The sequence below is a fragment of the Schistocerca piceifrons genome, unplaced genomic scaffold (assembly GCF_021461385.2).
Source record: "Schistocerca piceifrons isolate TAMUIC-IGC-003096 unplaced genomic scaffold, iqSchPice1.1 HiC_scaffold_550, whole genome shotgun sequence".
Lineage (NCBI taxonomy): Eukaryota > Metazoa > Arthropoda > Insecta > Orthoptera > Acrididae > Schistocerca > Schistocerca piceifrons.
The window spans coordinates 5,244-27,468 of NW_025728789.1; the positions used below are offsets into that span (position 1 = coordinate 5,244).

At 39.3% G+C, this 22,225-nt stretch overlaps 1 protein-coding gene across 1 annotated transcript in view; it reads left to right on the forward strand.

The window, feature by feature from the left end:
- Positions 1-208: 208 nt before the first annotated feature.
- LOC124757566 (prosaposin-like) overlaps positions 209-22,225 on the forward strand; it is a gene marked incomplete at its 5' end in the record, with an annotated part of 42,085 nt that continues 20,068 nt past the window's right edge. Inside the window, 6 exons of the mRNA XM_047249067.1 lie at positions 209-397; positions 5,178-5,297; positions 13,022-13,196; positions 13,314-13,465; positions 13,568-13,702; positions 13,830-13,970. Coding sequence (XP_047105023.1) covers positions 209-397; positions 5,178-5,297; positions 13,022-13,196; positions 13,314-13,465; positions 13,568-13,702; positions 13,830-13,970 — 912 coding nt within the window. The remainder of the gene's footprint in view (positions 398-5,177; positions 5,298-13,021; positions 13,197-13,313; positions 13,466-13,567; positions 13,703-13,829; positions 13,971-22,225) is intronic.

Below are 22,225 nucleotides of genomic sequence, written 5' to 3' on the forward strand. Positions count from 1 at the left end.
TTTTAGATGATGGTGCAATCTACATGTCAGATACATAGATAAGGTCAAATTCTGAATATCTCCACAGTCTTTCGTACTTTTTCATGAATTGGTACATCAATGGTAAAGACAAAAAGCTGTATTTTATGTAACATTAGCATAAAATTGGTTTAGTATTTTGTTGTCAGTATTACATACTGTTTTAATTTTGATCAATTTATTTAATCAGGATAATGTTGAACTGACAATTGAGTCCTCAGTTGGAGTCGTGACGGCAAATAAAGATGACCTGCCATGTGATTTTTGTGAACAACTTATTATTCACCTGAGAGATGTGTTAATTGCTAACACAACTGAAGCTGAATTTAAAATGGTTCTTCGTGGACTCTGCAAACAGACGGGACCTTTTGCTGAGGAAGTAAGTAAATAATATTCTTCTGCAGTTTTATAAAAATATAAATTTAAGTACTGACCTTCTCTGTTTTAGAATGCAGACATCTTGCATTAAACTGCATTAGATAAAAACTATTGAAAATGAAGTGCAGTGTCTGATTTTTGTATGCCATAATGCAGTGTACTGAGTTGATTCTCAACAAAAAGCAGTACCTAATGTTGTTAAGACAAGCAAAATCAGTTATATGTGCATAACATAATATACATATAAAAAACAAAGATGTTGTGACTTGAGACACGAGAAAGCGCTGGTACATAGACACAATAAAGACACACAAATGAATTTCAAGCTTTTGCAACTCAAGGTTGCTTCATCAGGAAAGAGGGAAGGAGAGGGAAAGACGAAAGGATGTGGGTTTTAAGGGAGAGGGTAAGGAGTCATTCCAATCCCGGGAACGGAAAAACTTAACTTAAGGGGGAAAAAAAGGATAGGTACACCCCACACGCGTGCACACGCACATATATACAGACACAGGCAGACGTGTAAATGCAAAGAGGTTGGGCAGAGATGTCACTCGAGGCAGAAGTACAGAGGCAAAGATGTTGTTGAATGACAAGTGATGTACGAGGGCCGGCAACTTGAAAACACATTTTTTGCGAATTTGATCATAAATAGTAAGACTGAGGTAATAGCAGGAACAAAAATAAAATTTATATTAGGAAAGTAAGAGGTCTTATACCCCTTTCTGGTTGCAGAAATAGGGGATTATTGTAACTCTGGTATAAGCATGTAAGTTTTTGTCCACTCAAATTCGTAGCAAAATTTCAGTAGTCAAGAAGATACTAAAAAGCTGTGGTTACAATTTGCCGTGAACACCTTGTGATCAGTGGCTTAGTGACAAATGTGTGTCTGTAAAATATTTTAAAGCATTGATGAACAAGAGAAAGATAGCTAGAAAAATCACATGGCTATTACATGTGTACTCGTGTTGCTGGATGTTCCTGGTCTTATGTCTGTTACTGTTCGTATTCCTTTTTACTTCCGATCTGTTCCATCACTGTCTTCTTCTACATCTACATCGATACTCCGCAAGCCACCCAACGGTGTGTGGCGGAGGGCACTTTACGTGCCACTGTCATTACCTCCCTTTCCTGTTCCAGTCGCGTATGGTTCGCGGGAAGAAACGACTGTCTGAAAGCCTCCGTGCGCGCTCTAATCTCTCTAATTTTACATTCGTGATCTCCTCGGGAGGTATAAGTAGGGGGAAGCAATATATTCGATACCTCATCCAGAAGCGCACCCTCTCGAAACCTGGCGAGCAAGCTACACCGCGATGCAGAGCGCCTCTCTTGCAGAGTCTGCCACTTGAGTTTATTAAACATCTCCGTAACGCTATCACGGTTACCAAATAACCCTGTGACGAAACGCGCCACTCTTCTTTGGATCTTCTCTATCTCCTCCGTCAGACTGATCTGGTACGGATCCCACACTGATGAGCAATACTCAAGTATAGGTCGAACGAGTGTTTTGTAAGCCACCTCCTTTGTTGATGGACTACATTTTCTAAGCACTCTCCCAATGAATCTCAACCTGGTACCCGTCTTCCCAACAATTAATTTTATATGATCATTCCACTTCAAATCGTTCCGCACGCATACTCCCAGATATTTTACAGAAGTAACTGCTACCAGTGTTTGTTCCGCTATCATATAATCATACAATAAAGGATCCTTCTTTCTATGTATTCACAATACATTACATTTGTCTATGTTAAGGGTCAGTTGCCACTCCCTGCACCAAGTGCCTATCCGCTGCAGATCTTCCTGCATTTCGCTACAATTTTCTAATGCTGCAAACTTCTCTGTATACTACAGCATCATCCGCGAAAAGCCGCATGGAACTTCCGACACTATCTACTAAGTCATTTATATATATTGTGAAAAGCAATGGACCCATAACACTCCCCTGTGGCACACCAGAGGTTACTTTAACGTCTGTAGACGTCCTCTCCATTGATAACAACATGCTGTGTTCTGTTTGCTAAAAAACTCTTCAATCCAGCCACACAGCTGGTCTGATATTCCGTAGGCTCTTACTTTGTTTATCAGGCGACAGTGCGGAACTGTATCGAAACGCCTTCCGGAAGTCAAGAAAAATAGCATCTACCTGGGAGCCTGTATCTAATATTTTCTGGGTCTCATGAACAAATAAGGCGAGTTGGGTCTCACACGATCGCTGTTTCCGGAATCCATGTTGATTCCTACGTAGTAGATTCTGGGTTTCCAGAAATGACATGATACGCGAGCAAAAAAACATGTTCTAAAATTCTACAAGAGATCGACGTAAGAGATATAGGTCTATAGTTTTGCGCATCTGCTCGATGACCCTTCTTGAAGACTGGGACTATCTGTGCTCTTTTCCAATCATTTGGAACTCTCCATTCCTCTAGAGACTTTCGGTACACGGCTGTTAGAAGGGGGGCAAGTTCTTTCGCGTACTCTGTGTAGAATCGAATTGGTATCCCGTCAGGTCCAGTGGACTTTCCTCTATTGAGTGATTCCAGTTGCTTTTCTATTCCTTGGACACTTATTTCGATGTCAGCCATTTTTTCGTTTGTGCGAGGATTTAGAGAAGGAACTGCAGTGCGGTCTTCCTCTGTGAAACAGCTTTGGAAAAAGGTGTTTAGTATTTCAGCTTTACGCGTGTCATCCTCTGTTTCAATGCCATCATCATCCCGTAGTGTCTGGATATGCTGTTTCGAGCCACTTACTGATTTAACGTAAGACCAGAACTTCCTAGGATTTTCTGTCAAGTCGGTACATAGAATTTTACTTTCGAATTCAATGAACGCTTCACGCATAGCCCTCCTTACGCTAACTTTGACATCGTTTAGCTTCTGTTTGTCTGAGAGGTTTTGGCTGCGTTTAAACTTGGAGTGGAGCTCTCTTTGCTTTCGCAGTAGTTTCCTAACTTTGTTGTTGTACCACGGTGGGTTTTTTCCCGTCCCTCACAGTTTTACTCGGCACGTACCTGTCTAAAACGCATTTTACGATTGCCTTGAACTTTTTCCATAAACATTCAACATTGTCAGTGTCGGAACAGAAATTTTCGTTTTGATCTGTTAGGTAGTCTGAAATCTGCCTTCTATTACTCTTGCTAAACAGATAAACCTTCCTCCCTTTTTTTATATTCCTATTAACTTCCATATTCAGGGATGCTGCAACGGCCTTATGATCACTGATTCCCTGTTCTGTACATACAGAGTCGAAAAGTTCGGGTCTGTTTGTTATCAGTAGGTCCAAGATGTTATCTCCACGAGTCGGTTCTCTGTTTAATTGCTCGAGGTAATTTTCGGATAGTGCACTCAGTATAATGTCACTCGATGCTCTGTCCCTACCACCCGTCCTAAACATCTGAGTGTCCCAGTCTATATCTGGTAAATTGAAATCTCCACCTAAGACTATAACATGCTGAGAAAATTTATGTGAAATGTATTCCAAATTTTCTCTCAGTTGTTCTGCCACTAATGCTGCTGAGTCGGGAGGTCGGTAAAAGGAGCCAATTATTAACCTAGTTCGGTTGTTGAGTGTAACCTCCACCCATAATAATTCACAGGAACTATCCACTTCTACTTCACTACAGGATAAACTACTACTAACAGCGATGAACACTCCACCACCGGTTGCATGCAATCTATCCTTTCTAAACACCGTCTGTACCTTTGTAAAAATTTCAGCAGAATTTCTCTCTGGCTTAAGCCAGCTTTCTGTACCTATAACGATTTCAGCTTCGGTGCTTTCTATCAGTGCTTGAAGTTCCGGTACTTTACCAACGCAGCTTCGACAGTTGACAATTACAATACCGATTGCTGCTTGGTCCCCGCATGTCCTGACTTTGGCCCGCACCCGTTGAGGCTGTTGCCCTTTCTGTACTTGCCCAAGGCCATCTAACCTAAAAAACCGCCCAGCCCACGCCACACAACCCCTGCTACCCGTGTAGCCGCTTGTTGCGTGTAGTGGACTCCTGACCTATCCAGCGGAACCCGAAACCCCACCACCCTATGGCGCAAGTCGAGGAATCTGCAGCCCACACGGTCGCAGAACCGTCTCAGCCTCTGATTCAGACCCTCAACTCGGCTCTGTACCAAAGGTCCGCAGTCAGTCCTGTCAACGATGCTGCAGATGGTGAGCTCTGCTTTCATCCCGCTAGCAAGACTGGCAGTCTTCACCAAATCAGATAGCCGCCGGAAGCCAGAGAGGATTTCCTCCGATCCATAGCGACACACATCATTGGTGCCGACATGAGCGACCACCTGCAGATGGGTGCACCCTGTACCCTTCATGGCATCCGGAAGGACCCTTTCCACATCTGGAATGACTCCCCCCCGGTATGCACACGGAGTGCACATTGGTTTTCTTCCCCTCTCTTGCTGCCATTTCCCATGAATGATCTAGAGAACGCAGGTACCAGAAAGTAGTTTGATGTAAGATTTGTGGCACTGAAATAAAGGGAAGTTTGGTTGACTGTAAAGAGATCAAAGTTATTGTTGGGGACAGGTTTACTCACATATTACAGGTATCTTAATCCAGTTTCACCCGGTGTAGAATTATTAATGATTCAATACAGGATTAACACACACAACACCTGTGTAAACCAACAATAATGGAAGCTGCCTTGAACAAAATCCTGTTCTCGGAGTTCTTGAAGTCTGTACATTTATCTAATATTTTATCACTTGTGAACCATTCATATTATACAGTTATATCAATGTTTATAAATTGATTCTTTGGTTTGAATTTTTCAGTGTCTCACAATTGTTGACGAATATTACGGAGCAATTTACAACTTTCTTGTAGAAAGTTTGGTTCCAAAAGACGTGTGCAGTGTTATGGGATTATGCCCTAAGCCTGAAAATGCAGGAAAGGTAAGATATATTTACTATAGTTTCACATATGCAAAGTTAGAGAAAAATTGCAATACCGACATTTTTTGGTCAATGTAAGCCATATTGGCTCCAATGGCACTTAACTCTGATGAAAATTTTCCCCATCCTCCTTCCTTGCACTGTCTGCTTCTCCAAATTACTAGAAAGGTTTTCTCAAGTACCAATTTCTCTTTCTTCCAAGGATTCAAATTTAATTTCCCGGAGCATTTGTTGCACTTCCGTACTGTCTGTACCAACCTCTTCAGGTCCTAGCAGCACTTCTCGGAATTCATTCCATGTCTGTTGTCGGACATACTTGACAAGAACTCGAAACACCGGAACAGTATTCTATTTCATACGACTACATATTGTTATCCGTAAATGTTTATACAGTATGACATGCTCAAGATGTTCACAATTAATCTTTTAATCAAATACCATGCAGTTCTTTGTCTTTGTTGTAGGCATTGTCTAACACTGATCCACATTTAAGGAGAGCTGCCATTCTTTGTATCAAGTGGAAAATTTTGTCTGTCTTTCTGAATTTCCTTACAATCATCAAATGATGATACTTTCCTGTACACAATGGCATTGTCAACGAGTTGTGCTGCTTGATCTTATCTGACAAAGTATTTATGTTTATTGAAGCATTTAAAGGTCATATCACACATCCTTTGGGCTCGGCCAATGTATTTTCATTTCTGTGGAACATTGACCATGCAGTACAACAAACTTGGTTATCTTAATGAAATATTCACAGAGCCAGTCACACATTTCTGAAGATACTCCGCATGATTGTGTCTTCGTCAATATTAGATGCTGTGCGACAGTGTCAAACGTCCTACGTAAATCGAGGAATATGGTATTAGTGTTCAGTTGACTGTGATGTTTGAAAAATGTATGAATAAAGCATGCTGTGTTTCGCACAAGTGGTTTTTTCTGAATCTGTACTAATTCTTGGAGACACGTGTTGCCTCCTCCTCCTCCCCCCCCCCCCCCCCAAAACACACACACACACACACACACACACACACACACACACACACACACACACACACACACACACACACACGGGAACATCATAATGTTTGAACTTAGAATACACTTCGTATTATGTAAGACATCAGTGGTACTGGTATGTAATTTTGTGCATCTGATTTATTACCCCCCCTTTTTTTTTTAATTGGAGCAATCTGTGCTCTTTACCAGTGACACAGGACTGTTTGCTGTGCAAGTGATTCTCAAAAGATATGAGCTAGGAAAGAAGCCAGTTCTACTGCATATTCAGTGTTTGGGGCCTAGTGCCTTCCTCACTTTAAGTAGTGTTCGTTGTTTCTCAATGCCAGGAGTGCTAATATTTGTAATTGCTCATTGATAGGTATGTGCAGCGATCTGCTATTGATTTGGTAACATAATCTCATGCAAATAAATCTGTAAGTGAGAAATTTAAGATTTCTGCCATCTGTAGTTTAGACATTAGGTGGCTTCACAGGAGATGGAATGGAAGGTTTTGATCGACTCAATGACTTTACATATAACAGAAACTTAACGGTATTTTCTGATAAGTCTTTTTCCAGCGTCTGACTAAGAGTTATTGTAGAACTCGCTCATGTCCTTTACTAAAAGTGCCCAAGTTGCTATTAACTTTGCTGTATCACTAACCTTGCGATCTGTATTATAACGAATATGTAGTTCTCTTTTCACAATTCTGTACAAATGGTGCCATCAAACCAGGGTGGGTCTTTGCTGATTTCAATTACTTTACGTGGAACCTAGTTGAATAATTGCTGTCAAAAGTCTTGTAACCCTCAAAATGCATAATTTTGAGGAGAGAAGAAAACGAGTGAAATGTTTGTGAATGCTTATCTGCCTTTGGTAATCAGCTAAAATTAGGCCACTACTTATTAATTAACAATACGTTGGACAGTGTGCGGCTTTTAAATAAAGACAAGAGAGGTGATCGTTGGACATCAGTGTGAATGATGGGTAATGGGTCCCCATTGTGTTGATAGGCTAATCAAGCTAATTATCACAGATAAAACTGTTGTGTTGCTTTTTACCCCTACAAAGTTTTTCAAAGTTAATAATTTTCAATTAGTTCTGACTTTTGTGGCACAGAAGTACTGTTTGAGAATCTGAGGGTATCTTTGTACAAATGTAATCCATTATCTTGTATTTTGGATTTTCACGGATTTGGTTTTCAGTTGTGCTAGATCAGTGAAATATTCTCACTGCATGTAACATGCCAGAACCAAGTTGTTTGGTCATGCAATTGCTATTGCCTGATCCCATTCAGATGGTTCATACGCAAGGTCAGTCTTCTTGTTTTTATCAATTACCGCAGAACCTGAAATCGCAAGGCAAAAAGCCGTGCCCTGTTAGAAATTTTTGCTCCACAGACGTAAAGTCCTGGAAGTTCAACAGATATTGATACAAAATAATAGTTTCCCTGTTGTTGTTTTGTCCTGTACAATGATCTGACCACAGCTCTAAAATTCTTTAATCTCTTGATTCTAATGCTGAAAATTCAGAGGTTGAAAACTTAAGGAGGCAAGAGGTAATTTCTGGTGATTCCCGTCTGCCTACATTTTCAGGCCATACCTACATTCATATCTTGTCACCAATGTTACAAATTGCTTGACTGCAAGTTGACAGCTGATACAGATTGAATACTGCAGAAAAGTAAGAGTAGGACAGAACAGTACATGCTATAGAACTGTCCATACGGCAACATAAGTTTCAGTCTTTGATTATTGTGGGTCTCATTCTGCATCATCAAATACACTGCTTCTGCCCAAGAATGGTGCAGTTTGCTCACTTCTTCAATATTCTTTCTTTCTGTTTCATTTACAGTGTTGACTGAAGGAACAGTCTTTCACAATACCCACATGAATCTGACGTGGCATGTGGTACCCCAAAGCTAAATCATATTCCCCCACGAAAATCTCTCTGTATGCTCTTTCACTGCATTGTTTTGTAGGATTCTCTGCATTGTAATTGTAGGATACTCTTCTTTAAAGAGTTGATTAAGTTTATTAACTTCAAATCAGAACTCAGGCAGAGCATTTCGTTCTTATGTGCCAAATAGTGTCTTCCTTGTGCTGGTAGCATCTCATGTGGTTAGTTATCAAATCCTACAGGTCATTATGTAGTTTGCTCAGATGATTCTTGTGCATACTGTTTCTGCCTTCAATTGATATATAACATTTTTGCACCCACCTTTTCAGCAGGGATTTTACCAGACACTGTTTTTTAAAAAAAATCATGAACCAAATGTGGTTGTCCTGGATTCTGCTTGTATTTCTTCTCATTCCTGTACCAGTCATTATAATTTTATAATTCCAGGAATTTTTCAGTGTTTCAGTTAAATTTTTGTAGTTTTGAATGGTAAAAAGAGATATTCAAAGAATTTAACCCTCTAACGGTAAGGTGACGTTTCCTGACATTAACGGTAAGGTGGGGTTGGATCAGACCCCACCCTCCAAATATCGATTTTTCGGGGTAAAATAAAAAATGAATAATGTGAAAAAGTTTTATCATCAATTAAACACATATATTTGTTATAACAAGTTTTTTATTTTTATAGCCAATAAGTAAGAATATAAAATACTTTGGAAAAAAACAGGAATTTCGTTACAAAAAAATAACCTTAATAGAAATAGTCTCTCTAAAATTGTTGAAAACATAGTAAAAATCAATAGATTCAGTCATCAACTAGAAACTTGAGTGCTTTAGAAATTCTACAGATAGGAACTAAATGAGAAACATCTCTTACTACTTGTAGAAAATAATTATAGTGTCAGCAGTTTCGAAATATAAAGTTCTCAATAATAAATGTCCTTGTACACATAATGTAATAGGTCGTTTCTGAACAGTTTTCTGCATCGATATTGTCGACATCCTCTGACTCAGCCTCCTGTCAGAGAAACTCGTTGTATATCTCCTCAGGAGTTCTAAGGAGTTGATTCGCCATTTTAGTAAGATACTAGAAGAGAAAACAAAACTTAGATGTAATATAAACATCAATATGGGGTTGAATCCTCCCCACAAAAGAAACTAATAAGTGTGACGTAAACAGTAAGGTGGAGTCGGTTCCAACCTGAGCGCAGGTAATGTAGGTTTTGGATAGAGAGGGTAGTTGCAGGTCTCTCACCAGACTGACGTGTCCTCCTCGGCGTTCTCGGAACGACTGGCTGCTAGGGTAGCTGGAACCACAGCGCTCTCAGAAAAGGGAGTGGGGAGTTATAAACAAAACAGACTCGCTGGGGTCGGATCCAACCCCAACCTTACCGTTACAGGGTTGACGTTAATCCACGAATGCAGCAATGAAACATAAACTGAAGAATAAAACTTCACTTGCAAAGAAAACTCGCCATTTCCACCAACAAAACACAGAGCACACACAGGCACCTGCCAACAGCAAAATGTGTCAAAGCCTTTAGGGCAAAGACCATACAATACTTCATAACAATAAACTGTATTCGATGAGCATGATGCCACAGCTGTTTACACTTCTAAAGGACCCCACACAGCCATCCATCGCATGGGCAATCAATCAGTTGGGAGATCACACTTGTATTGGCAACTCGCAGCGATTGGTAACTGATTGCATGTTGCATGGAAATGCCAGGCAATCTGAAGGATTGCACTCGATCCATGCACACAGTATGGTTGCCTGGATGGTTGGCAGTGATGTGTGGCAATATGGCTGCGACGTTTCTCTATTTATCGCACCTGTTTGCGCCGTTCTGTTTCACTTCACGTGCCTTGAGTAAGAAATCTACATTAGAATTTAAAGTTACCAAGGGTCAATGAAGTACTTTGTGAATTGAAAGTCAGAGATGCCATTTTTATTAAGAAGTAATACAAAATACACCCTTGGATTTCAAAGTGGTTAGCATTTTGAAACATGTACTATAGACATAGAATTGATGGCAACATCATAGTAAATCGTGGTACTATGGGCTCCCACTTACCATTTTGAGTTATTTATGAAATAAATACATGCATTATTGAAGTTCTTAACTTTTGAATGGAATGACATACATACCTATTCTAATGTTAAAGAGGACAATTTAATTTAAATGTTCATTATAAATCTTCTCAAATCTCTTATATCATATAACCACAGTTCATAACAAGAGTTACGTAATCAGTAGTGCTGCTACTAACGTCATCTCTATAGGCACATCAAGTAAATTGTGTAAATATGTTCAGTTAATTATGAGACTATTAGTCCTCAATTTGTTTTTATTCATTAAGTGTAAAACAAATTGTGTTGGCTCACTGGAAATATGTACACAACCCATTTGGCACCAGTGAAAAATGTAATAGATTCTGTAAAATAATGTACATTTTCCAAAAAGAGTTTAAAAACAAGTTTAATAAAGTATAATTCTTATTTATTTTAAATTTGTTTTGCAAGTACTCCTGGGATACGGAAATCAGCTACCACTGCTGTTAAAGAAAGCAGTTCATTTTCAGTAGGAGAATTTGTCAACACAGTGACGTTCGTAATACTGATTGAAATTGCTTGGCAAATTCCTTGTTTGTGGGATGTCGGTGCGAGTGACCAATTACAGGCGATACCGAATTCAACGGATCACTGCAAACAGTCACTCGCGTGTGGGACCCTTAACACCTAATGGAAAAATATTGTGAATGGGGGTTTTGAGAAGTGGTATTATCAAAGTAAATTTCCTTTTATGTAAGATGAATTATGTTACGTGTGAAAATGAGGGATGAACTCCTTAAATCACAGGTCATTTGACTCTCATTCAAAACTTAACATTTTGAGGACCAGCCACATAAAAAAATTTGACCCAGAAAATAAGCAGTTTGTCATAATTTAAAATTTTACTGGCACATTAGTGTTTTATGTATCTTAGTGTAACACAGGCTAAAAAAAGATAAATATTATAGTGAAAGATTAGCTTTTCTTGTAGCTGTGCTGTAAGTATATTAATTTAAACTATTAATTTTTTCTGATTGTATCTTCATGCAACTTAACAGTGATGATACTATTGGCTGACTGCATCACATGTCTTATGCTCTGAATATCTGGTGTCATTGGCTGCCTAGATCACATGACATGGACTATGATTGGCTGATAAAAACACGTTGCAATTTGTTTCAGTGCTTCAGAAGCTCCTGTGCTATTTTGGTGGAATTTGTGTTTATACTTCCGAAATGCAATTGCCCCTCCCACCCCCACTGGGTTTCATTTGCTAAAGTACCGGGAAGTTCTACGCTGGTGCATAAAACCTTTACCATTCAAAAGATTGATAAGTTTTGCAGCTCTGAGGGAAAGTACATTGTCACTTAATATGGGAAAAAATGTATTTTCACATGGGAAAAGTGTATTTTCACATGAAAAAGTGTATTTTTAACCAGGAAATCCAAGAAAAATTTGTGAATTCTTCTTTCTTGAGAGGTGTATATTTAGTATACATTCCTGGGACTTGGAGTTCATGTTTGTTTCTTTATACAAGGGATATGCAACCATGTAACAGAGTATAGAGAACATGGTATCACTGAAACCATGTTTTGTAAGTAAATAGCAGTTGGAACATTAGACATTCTCATTATTCAGATATATTGTAGACATTCTCTTTAGTAGATTTGTTGCCTCTTCGAAGTGTTGCCCCAATTAAATGCTGTCTGTGGTTCACCTTTCCCACAGCATTTTCTATGTGATGGTTCCAATTGTAATTGCAGTCCCTAGCTGTTTAGTTCAACCTTCAGTTTGTACGAGTCACCATGTAACTGAAATTTAACAGATTACTTTTTTAATATGTACCTGGATGCTCTCTTACTACTTATTGTTAAAGTTCAATTTTCACTTTTCGTACCATATGGATATCATGTCTAAATTATTTTGCAATTGGTTTTGATCTCCTGACTACTTCACTACACAGTAAAAGAAAACATCACCTGCAAACAATCCAAAGAAGCTGCTCAAATTGTCTCCTAAATTGCTTGTATAGAAGAGGAGGAGGAGGAGGAGAGGGCATATAACACTCAGTGAGATTTCAAAGTTACTATGAACTGTGACTTTTCTGACTGGAAATCACGAATCCAGTCGCACAACTGCAACGATTCTCCACAGGCATGCAATTTACTTCAAAACCAGTTGTGAGGAATGGTGTCTAAAGCCTTCTGCAAATATGGAAGCATGGAGTAAAGTTGAGATTGTGTCAGTATCACACATTACTTAACGTGATTAAAGAGCCAGTTTTATTTCACAAGAATGATATTTCCTCTGAGTCTGTGCTGACTGTGTGTCAATAGATAGTTCCCTTTCAGGTGTTGACAGCACTATGTTATTACGTTAATGTTGGCATATGTATTTATAATTTGGAGTATTTTCTTTCTTTCACTAGATTCGGCTTTTGAAACTTATATTTCTAATGACTTTTCCCTGTTGGAATACAGATACATGCAATGTTGTTGTTAATTCATACAATGTAAGCTTTCACGGCCGGTATTGTCTTCACTTAAAACGTCCGGGCTGATAGGCCGTGGTCATAGTATAAAACTGTCTCCTGACGTTTCGTCTCTGACTGCAGGAGACATCCTCGGAGGTAAAGCGGTCTCCCGCAGTCGGAGACGAAACATCAGGAGACAGTTTTATACTTCAACTACGGCCTATCAGCCTGGAAGTTTTAAGTGATTGTTGTTAATTGTTATTTTCGTATACTTGAAGATCTGTTCAAACTTCACAGGGACCACTCTGGCCACTTCTTCCATTTAAAACAGCTCAAAAATTACAATACGCTTCTGCGGATGATGAACCAGTTATAGTGCCACTTACTCCTTTACAATCAGCTCAGCCCATCATTGGACAAGATGAAGCAAACAGTTACAAACAACTCCATCGTGTTCCTTTGGAAAAGAATGGTAATGGCCCTTGCCATTCTGGGAATGGTATCACACACATAATATATAAATAAGGAATCTTAAGCCACTGTGTTTTGAAGTGGTTTTTTTTTAAGAAGTTTGTTTCATGTGTTTCAGATGTGAAAGTATCTCATCTAGAAGTGAATCAGCTGCCTATTGATAGGATGGTGCTTCAAACAGCAAACACAGTTCAAAACCGTCAGCTCTGTGAATTCTGTGAATTATTTTTACATTATTTGCAACAGGTTCTGACAACACCTTCCACTGAGGTTTGTAACAGTTCTGATGCGGCTGATAGCTGATTCATGCTAAAAGTTGCAGAGAGCAAAGAAATAACAAATGTTTGTCTTATTTACAAATATTTTTTACAGGCCCAAATTGAGCGTGCTGTTAAGAAAGCATGTTCCGAGCTACCAAAAGAATTTGAAGATCAGTGCAGAGACTTTGTGCAGAATTATGGTGATGCTGCAATCGCTCTCCTTGCACAGGAGATTGACCCATCTCAGGTAAATGGATAACATTCATGACGCACAAGGGTTTTCTCTATATGCAAGATGTTACAAATTCATCCAACTCGTGTAGCTGAATTTTTATTTGTGCTTGTTTTACTGAAATTGAAATTTGTTAAAACAGGTGTGCCCAAGATTAGGAATATGCCCTTCAGAGAAGGCATTAATTGATCTTTCAAATGTTGTATATGACAAGCCTTCCTGTCCATTGTGTCTTCTTGCTGTGCAGGATCTCCAGAACACACTGAAAAATAACAAGACTGAGGTAAGTAGCATCGCTAAACAGTATTTAAATACTGTTGCATAATGAGATGATGTAGGAAATTACTTAATCTTGTAGAGTTTAGTTAGTTATGTGACAGGCCATATTCGTGATAGACATAATGTTGTGTAATTTCTTAATTGAAAACATTTACTTACAGTCTTGTGCTTTTCTTCAGAATAAGTAATTACAAAGTAAAACATCAAATCTGTTTCTGAATATACTTCTACTAGCTACTAGAAATTCTATATCTGCTTGGATTCTCAAATCCTTTTGTAGCTGTGAATTTTGCTGCTCTCCGTGTTGGATTTTTCACTCTCAAAGTGAATAAATGTTTGCATTATCACCTTTTGTACAGTGAATACATAGTGTTTCATAATGAAAATATTCAAAATGTGCTACCTTCCTGATTTGTATGGCAAAAGTAACTGCCATAAGCTTTTTCCAGTTAAAAACAGCTATTCCTGAAAATATTAAATGGATGCGTTGCGTATTTTCAAAACTTGGAGTTTGTACAAAAACTGTTGATCACTTTCAGAAGATCATTATTTACTAGCTAAATTCTCAGCTTGGTTGTTGCTTTCACATCATTACTTATTTTCTTTGTTGGTACTTCTCTCCCACCTTGACAACAATACTACAGTCTGTACATCAAAAGAAAAACCCTAATAGTTAAAGTGGTGCCGAGCACAGTTGCTCTTAGTGTCCACCACAACCTATCACATAATGTGACCTAGTATGTCTCTATGGCAGTGCATAAATGTTGCCACACATCTGTAGCAAACCATTGTTTTCAGTCACCTAGATTCGGTGTAACCACAGCCTTTTTTGTTTCACAGTGAAAAGTAAACTTTCACAACATGAAGCGTAGTACCACCTGCAAAATAGATGATGGATCATTGAAATAAAATAAGAGCAGTAATGGCCACATGAGGTTGAACTCTGTGGAACAACATCTTTGTCCATGGACATGTGATATCAATCTGTTTGTTACTTAAGCAGCTAGTGTAGCTTTCTGCAATGCAAACGAAACCAAAGAGTTGCTAAACCTTGTTATCATAAAAACATTTATCTAATTGCATTTTGACAGGCATAACCAGCTTAGTGAATGTATATATAGCTCACAGTAGAACAGCGTTTTTTAAATTAACTTTTTTAATATCCTTTATTATCCAGATAAGAGACAACCAATGGAAAAACTGTTGAAAAAATTTGTAAGCAGAGAGTATGGCCACTATACCTCAATCAAAAATGGGTAAGAAGAAGAGTATGGGCAGGGCTGTGGTATTGGTTCACATTTGTATGTGCACACAATAGGGTTGCGACAGCAACAGCTAGGTATTTATGTTTTAGGTTCATTCATGTGCTGCCTGTTAACTTAAAGTATTGTTTGCTTAACAGAATTGTTACAGACTTACCACTTTCTGTGCACTTTCACAACATAGTTTAGAAAATTATGTCACCTAAAGTACATGTTGCACACAATGAAAATGATATGCAAATGTTGGGTTATGGCCGCATACCTCATCAGCAACTAGTACCTGAACAACAGAGTGATGAACAGTGGTGAACAGAATGGGAGGCATCAACAATCCCATCTCTGGGTGTTAGCTATCCAGTAAAAAACTGTCAACAACTTTGTTGTTCAGATCCTTGTATAGTGATTACTGTTTGTGCAGTTGCCCTCCTGTCAGTCACGGATGAGGGGTTGTCAGTTGGGGTGGATAAGGGAAGAAAGGAGATAGGAAGGATGGCCGATTGCTCAGAGGGGGGTGGTAGGCCTAAGAGATGAGAATACTGGAGAGGAAAGGCAGCAGGTGTTGGGGTAGGATTGCAGCACACAGCACCGTAACCAGATAGTGGGGGAGTGGTTTGGGAAGGACTGACGGAACGGAGGAAGTGGAGATTGATGAAGAGGATGTGGGTGCAGAGGGCTGTTAGAGATTAATGCCAGGAAGGAACGAAGAAAGTGTTGCAAGTATAAGGCCCACCTACATATTCAAAAAAGATGGTGCTGCAGGAAGTATCAAGATGGCACGTTATGAAGCAGCCATTGAAATAGAATATTTTGTGCTCAGCAGTGTGTTCTGTCGCAAAGTGGCCATATTCGTTTGGGGGGACAGTTGGTTGGTGGCCATGACCTTGTAAAATGTTGCATAAAAATTGCAGCAGTGTTGGTATATAATATGGCTGCTTTCACAGGTGACCCTGCCTCTGATGTGATAGGATAAGACTGTGAAGGGACTGGAGCAGGATATGCTTGGGTAATTTGGACAGGTCTTGCACATTGGTTTTCCACTGATATAAGACCCATATGGAAAGTGGTTGTATTATATAGGTAGGTTGGACAGCAGAATACTTCCTTAGGAGGGGTGGGAAGTATTGTGGGTGGGATGTCTCCCATCTCTGAGTATGAGGATAGGTAGTTGAAGCCCTGGCAAAGGATGTGGCTCAGTTGTTCCGTAGGAGTGGTGGGGATTAAGAGTGTGAGGATATGGCACAGGAAATTTATTTGAAGACTTGGTCTGGGGAGGAGTGCTGGTATCTGAAGGTCTGAGTCAGACCTTGAGCATACTAAGCAAGGGAAGTATTGCCACTGCAGATGCAGTGTCCAGTGGTGGCCAGGCTATATCTAAGGGATTTTGTTGGTGTGACAGGAACGACAGCAGTCAAAATAAAGGTGTTGTTGAGTAGGTCTGACATTGACATGTCATGGCATGGATGAAGCCATCAAGAGAAGTAGGAAGTAGTAAACACCCAGGAAGGTGGCAGTTGGACATGTAAGGAATGGGCTGGTGGATTTGGAGTCTGAAGGATGCTGGAAGATCGTGATTGAACTTGGTGTTGATCTGAAGTTGAGGCCTTTAATAGGAGTGAAACTTCTGTAATATATACATTCTTAGTGGATAGGTTGAAACAGGGTGTTTGATATGTTTAGTTTCTGGATTTTGTGGGATATTTGGAGTGAGTTTTACAGATTTGGCAGATAGAAAAGCCGAGCAAAGTGTAGTCTGGGCTATGAGTGGTTGATTTGTGGGGGAGGGGGTGGTGCTTCACTGGGGTAGAAGTGTAGTGTTGCTCTGATGCAGTAATTGGGTGTCGGCAAATGTGATTATTTTTGAGGTGGTGTCTGAAGTAGTATCTCAGGTGTTGGAGAGCAAGTGTGTCCGTTTGGGAGATTATGGTTTAGGTCACCGGGTTTCACAGAAACAGTATTGCAGCTTAGGTGGTATAGAGATGCCATCATGAATATTTGTTTCTGTTGTATTGTGTTATTGAGGGATAAGAGATTGGAGGCATCTGTAAATTTGAAGGTCATTTTGAAGCAAACTTCTATAGTTAGGCAGTCGTGGGATTCCGTGACGTAGGCAGCATTTAAGGAACAGGATTTGAGACTGGGTCTTAGCTAAGGGTAGAAATATTTTTTTGAGCTGACACAGATTGTGCATGTGTCCATTTGGGATGGAATGTTGCTACATAGAAGGAAAGTAATGTAAAACTACTTTGGTTACTGTCGGGTAAGCTCTGGGGAGTGTTGGAAGTAAGTCGCTGGTGTTTGATGGACTACACTTGTGACCAATAGCAGTTAATTTTGGTAGAAACTGCGGTTGACCACTTTTAAATCTTATGTAGTATATGATTAGCCAGTTTTGTAACCACTGCAGTCTCATCAAATTGTGGGCATTCAGAGGAATTTTATTTTGTAGATCAAATGTAGCTCCTCCCTAGGGTTGTAGTGCTGATGAAAATACCAGGACCTAGATAGTCTACTAGAAGTATACAGGGGAGTAATAAAGACTGTTATTAACAGTTGAAGAACTGAGCGTAATTGTGCATAAACACAACTGAAATTATCGCCAAGATTCTGGACAGTACCCTTCCTTGGAAATAATAGAAATACACACATGGGTACACAGGCTGCATTAACTTGCTGGTGATGTAACTCTGTTGTTAAGTGTGGCAGAGACCGTCAGCCATGTAGTCACTATGATTCGTAACCACTGTGATGACACCTTTGTGTAAAGGATGGGTGATAAGGTCTCAATTAGTTTTCAGTTTACGGTCAGTTGTGTGTTCTGTAGAAGTGATGTTGGACTCGGGGCAGATTTAGGAGAGGAAGGTGAGGCCAGGTTAGATTTAAGAAAGTTCTGAAAGGGGGGGATGACTGGATGGAAGGGGAGGAGGATCGCATTGAAGGGAGGTTGAAACAGTTTTAAACAAGGTTTTATGTGTAATTTTGGTTATCTTTTGTCAGTGGGTTACGTGGAAAAGAAATGTTTCTACTGCAGAGAACAGGTAAAGGAAAGAAGATCCTTGTATAGGTTTGAGGCTAAAGGTGAGGCTTGCAGAAAGCACTCGGACTTCTGTAGAAGCCAGAGTGCTGCGTGAATAGTTGAAAACAATGTTACAGGATGGGTGTTCAGAAGTAGTGGGTTTCGTAGAGGGTGGAGAAAGGTTTTGGGGATAAGGAAGGCAGAGTAAGACAGCGAGGTGTGGCCAGGGAGCCGCGACGAGCTGATGTAGTTGGATGAGAGTGGTAGGCTCTTTTCTTGGTTACTCTTAATCCCATGTGGGCATAGGACAGGAGTATCTAGGACAGCTTCCTCAGGTGGTGCTGGAAATTCTGTTTCAACTGTTCAGGGACAAGAGTCTCTACTACTGCAATAGAATTATGGAAGTTGTAAGCAGAGTAAAGGGATTATGTGGAAGGAGTGGGGGCTGTTGAGTTTGCTTAAAGCTTGGATTGTAAGGTTATGAAGAACCAGATAAACGAGAGTGAGGGACTGACGGAATTGGAAAACATGAAGATTCTTGTGGTAGGATTGGTGACAGCCCGAGGTAATTTTAACTGTAAGCCCATTACTTGAGATTCCATGTGCCAGACAGGTTCTTAGACAGAAATGTATGCTTAGTTTTGCTAGGGCAAAAGAGTTTTTGGAACTGACAAAGAGCAGGGATTCTCTCTCTTAGTAACATACAGGGACACTTTCAGTTTTTGCAATATGTGTTGGTTCAGATATAATGTGTATCAAACAGGCACAAATAAAATAAGAGGGAAATAGTAATGAATAGACACAGTGTGGTCAATTACAAATACAGTAATACCTCAACTTACACTACTGTTTTATGCATATCTGGACTAATGCGCTCCATATGTTTGAGTGCCATGCACCTCTATTCCCCTGTGCTGCCAGCACAGTGTTCAGCTTATGACAGGTTCAAGTTTGTTTTGTGCAGTACTGTTTTAACCATGGAGCTGGCACTATTGATAGGTATTAACTATGTTATCCAAATGAAGCAGAACTGATTTATTTGCATAAAAATGAAAAGAGATAATTATCATCCTAGGAATCTAAACTTAATATTGTCAAAGACTTCAATGCAAAAATTAGAATTTGTGAAAAATGCAAAGAAGGTTGATGTACTGGAATAAACAGTCACATAAACTATCAAAGGCAAAGAAAAAATTGAAGAAGCTGAGAAAAATACTCAATCCTTGGATTCAAGTGTCATTCATAAAGTCTTGGTATTATTGCTCAGATGAGAACAATGTTAATATTATAGGCTGATAATCAAGTTAGAGTGGGAAAAAAACTTTCCTGTTGATCACAACAAAGTGTGCTTTAATGCTAAGCTGATTTTTGAGAGACTTAAAAAAGCAGCTGGGGAGGCAGCCAAAGATGAAAGTTTTAAAGCTAACAATGGTTGGTGTAACCAATTCAAAAATTGTCATAGCAGAAAGTGGAGATTATGCAAGTGGTAGTAAAGAGACTGGGTTACTCTATCCCAAGAAAATCAAGGTGATGGTACAAGAAGGTGGCCATGCCACCCAAACCATGTTCACCATAGATAAAACTGGTCTGTTCTGGAAGAAGATGCCTAAAAAAAAAAAGAAAAAAAAAAAAAAAAAAAAAAAAAAAAACTTTCATTCTACATAAAGAGAGAACCTTTCCAGGTTTCAAAGCCTCCAAAGATGGATTGACAGTGGTGGTTATTATAAATTAAAACCTCTCGTAGTTTAGTGCTCAGAAAATCAAAGGGCTGTAAAAAATAATCCAAAGCTGGGTCTACATCTATATCTAAATACATACTCTGCATGCCACCGTATGTTGCATGACAAAGGGTATCCTAGGTACCCTGTGCTAGCACTAGTAATTTTCTTTCCCATTCCTCTCACAAATAGAGTGGTGGAAAAACGACAGTCTGTATGCCTCCATATGAGTGCTAATCTCTCTGATCTTATCTTCGTGGTTCTTATGCAAAATGTACACGAGTGGAAATACAATTATTCTGCAGTCAGCATCAGATGCTGGTTCTCTAAATTTTATCAGTAGTGCTTCTCCAAAAAGAATGTCACCTTCTCTCAAGTGATTCTCATTTGAATTCCTGAAGCATCTATGTAGTACTTGTGTGTTTGAACCTACCAGTGTGATGTCCTTAGGTTGGTTAGGTTTAAGCAGTTCTAAGTCTAGGGGACTGATGTCCTCGGATGTTAAGTCCCATAGTGCTTAGAGCCATTTTTTGAAACTACCAGTGACAAATCTAGCAGCCCACTTCCGAATTGCCTCAATGTTTCCCTTTAATCAGACCTGATGCAGATACCAAACATTCAAACTGTACTCAACAATGGATCATGCTAGCATCCTATATGCAATCTCCTTTACAGATCAACCACACTTTCATAAAATTCTCCCAGTAAACCAAAGTCGACCATTCATCTGTGTTGATGTAACTATGTCAAGCAGGATCCTACTAATACTCTACTCGACCATTGTGAGTGTGTTTCTCCTACTCGTTTGCATTAACTACGTTTAGAGCTATCTGCCATTTATTATACCACCTAGTAATTTTGTCAAAGTCATCTAGTACCCTCCTACAGTCACTCAGTAACAACACTCCCCATGCACCACAGCACGAGCAGCATACAGCTGCAGACTGCTGCGTACCCTGTCTACCAAATCATTTACGTGTATAGAAAAGAACAGCAGTCCAGTCATGCTCCTCTGGGGTGCTCTTGATGGTACCCTCGGCTCTGAGGAACACGTTCCATTGAGGAAAACACACTGGGTTTTGTTACTTAAGAAGTCTTCAAGCCTCTCACATACCTGGTAATCTTATTATGTATGCTTGTATCTTCATTCTCATTACAACAATTTGAGAATCGAATGTTAAAGCTTGCGTGACAGTTTCCATTTTTGAGGACTGGTTTGTTCTTCACATCAGGTATGAAGTCGAACGTTATTGCTAGTTGAAACAAATAGCATTTAATGTGATGCTATTAATCGACGACAAATCGGGTCAACCTTCTGTTACTCTAATTTTGACCCATGTGTGAAAGTTGTATTTTTGCCAACGAATACAGCTGGCTTGTTTCAACCAATGGACCAGGGAGTCATTAAAAGTTTTAAACTGTAAAACAGAAGATGACTGCTTGCTTATGAAGCTGTGAGACAAAACAATGAGCTCTCTATTAAGGACTTTTCGAAGTAATTCAAAGTTTTAGATGCTGTGCAAATTATTGGACAGTCTTGGAATGAAATTTCTCAAACTTTAAATGGCATCTGGATTCCTCCCACCAATACTCAAATCCAGGGGGAATCACCACATGATTCTGATCAAATTGGTAATGTGATTGAAGAAGTGGTTGATCTTGCCAGACAACTAAATGTGGAGATGGATGGTATGACATTAAAGAACTGCTGGGTTCCCACAATCGGGAGCTAACAATTGATGAGCTTGTAGAAGTACATAAGCAAGAGCAAACCATTGAATAACCTGATTCTTTAGACCCATTTCAATCAGAAGATCACATGATGGTTGCAAAGTTGACATTCATTTGAAAAAGGGTTACATATTTTAGAAAAAAAGGGCTCCAACAAAATTCAAATTTTGGATACAAAACAGAGAATAAAATATTTGTTGGCGTGCTAAAAGCAAAATATTGCATGAGAAGAGAGAAAAATTCTCGTTGGGTGACCTTGGTTTACATTGTTGCAATACACAATACTTTATTGTAATAATTGTTGTATTATTTTGAACAGTTTATTAAACTTTTGTAAATTACATTGTTTTCTTTAGTCTCTGGTCCCATTTGAACATAATTTGCAGTTATACAGGTGCAAAATTGGACTCAGAGTTATGCGAATTCGACTTAACAGTTATTGCTTGGTTCCACCTATTGTGCAAGTCCCTGGTATTACTGAAAAAGAAAACTATAAGTACAAAACAAATCTGAACATATAAGTAAAGAAAGTTTA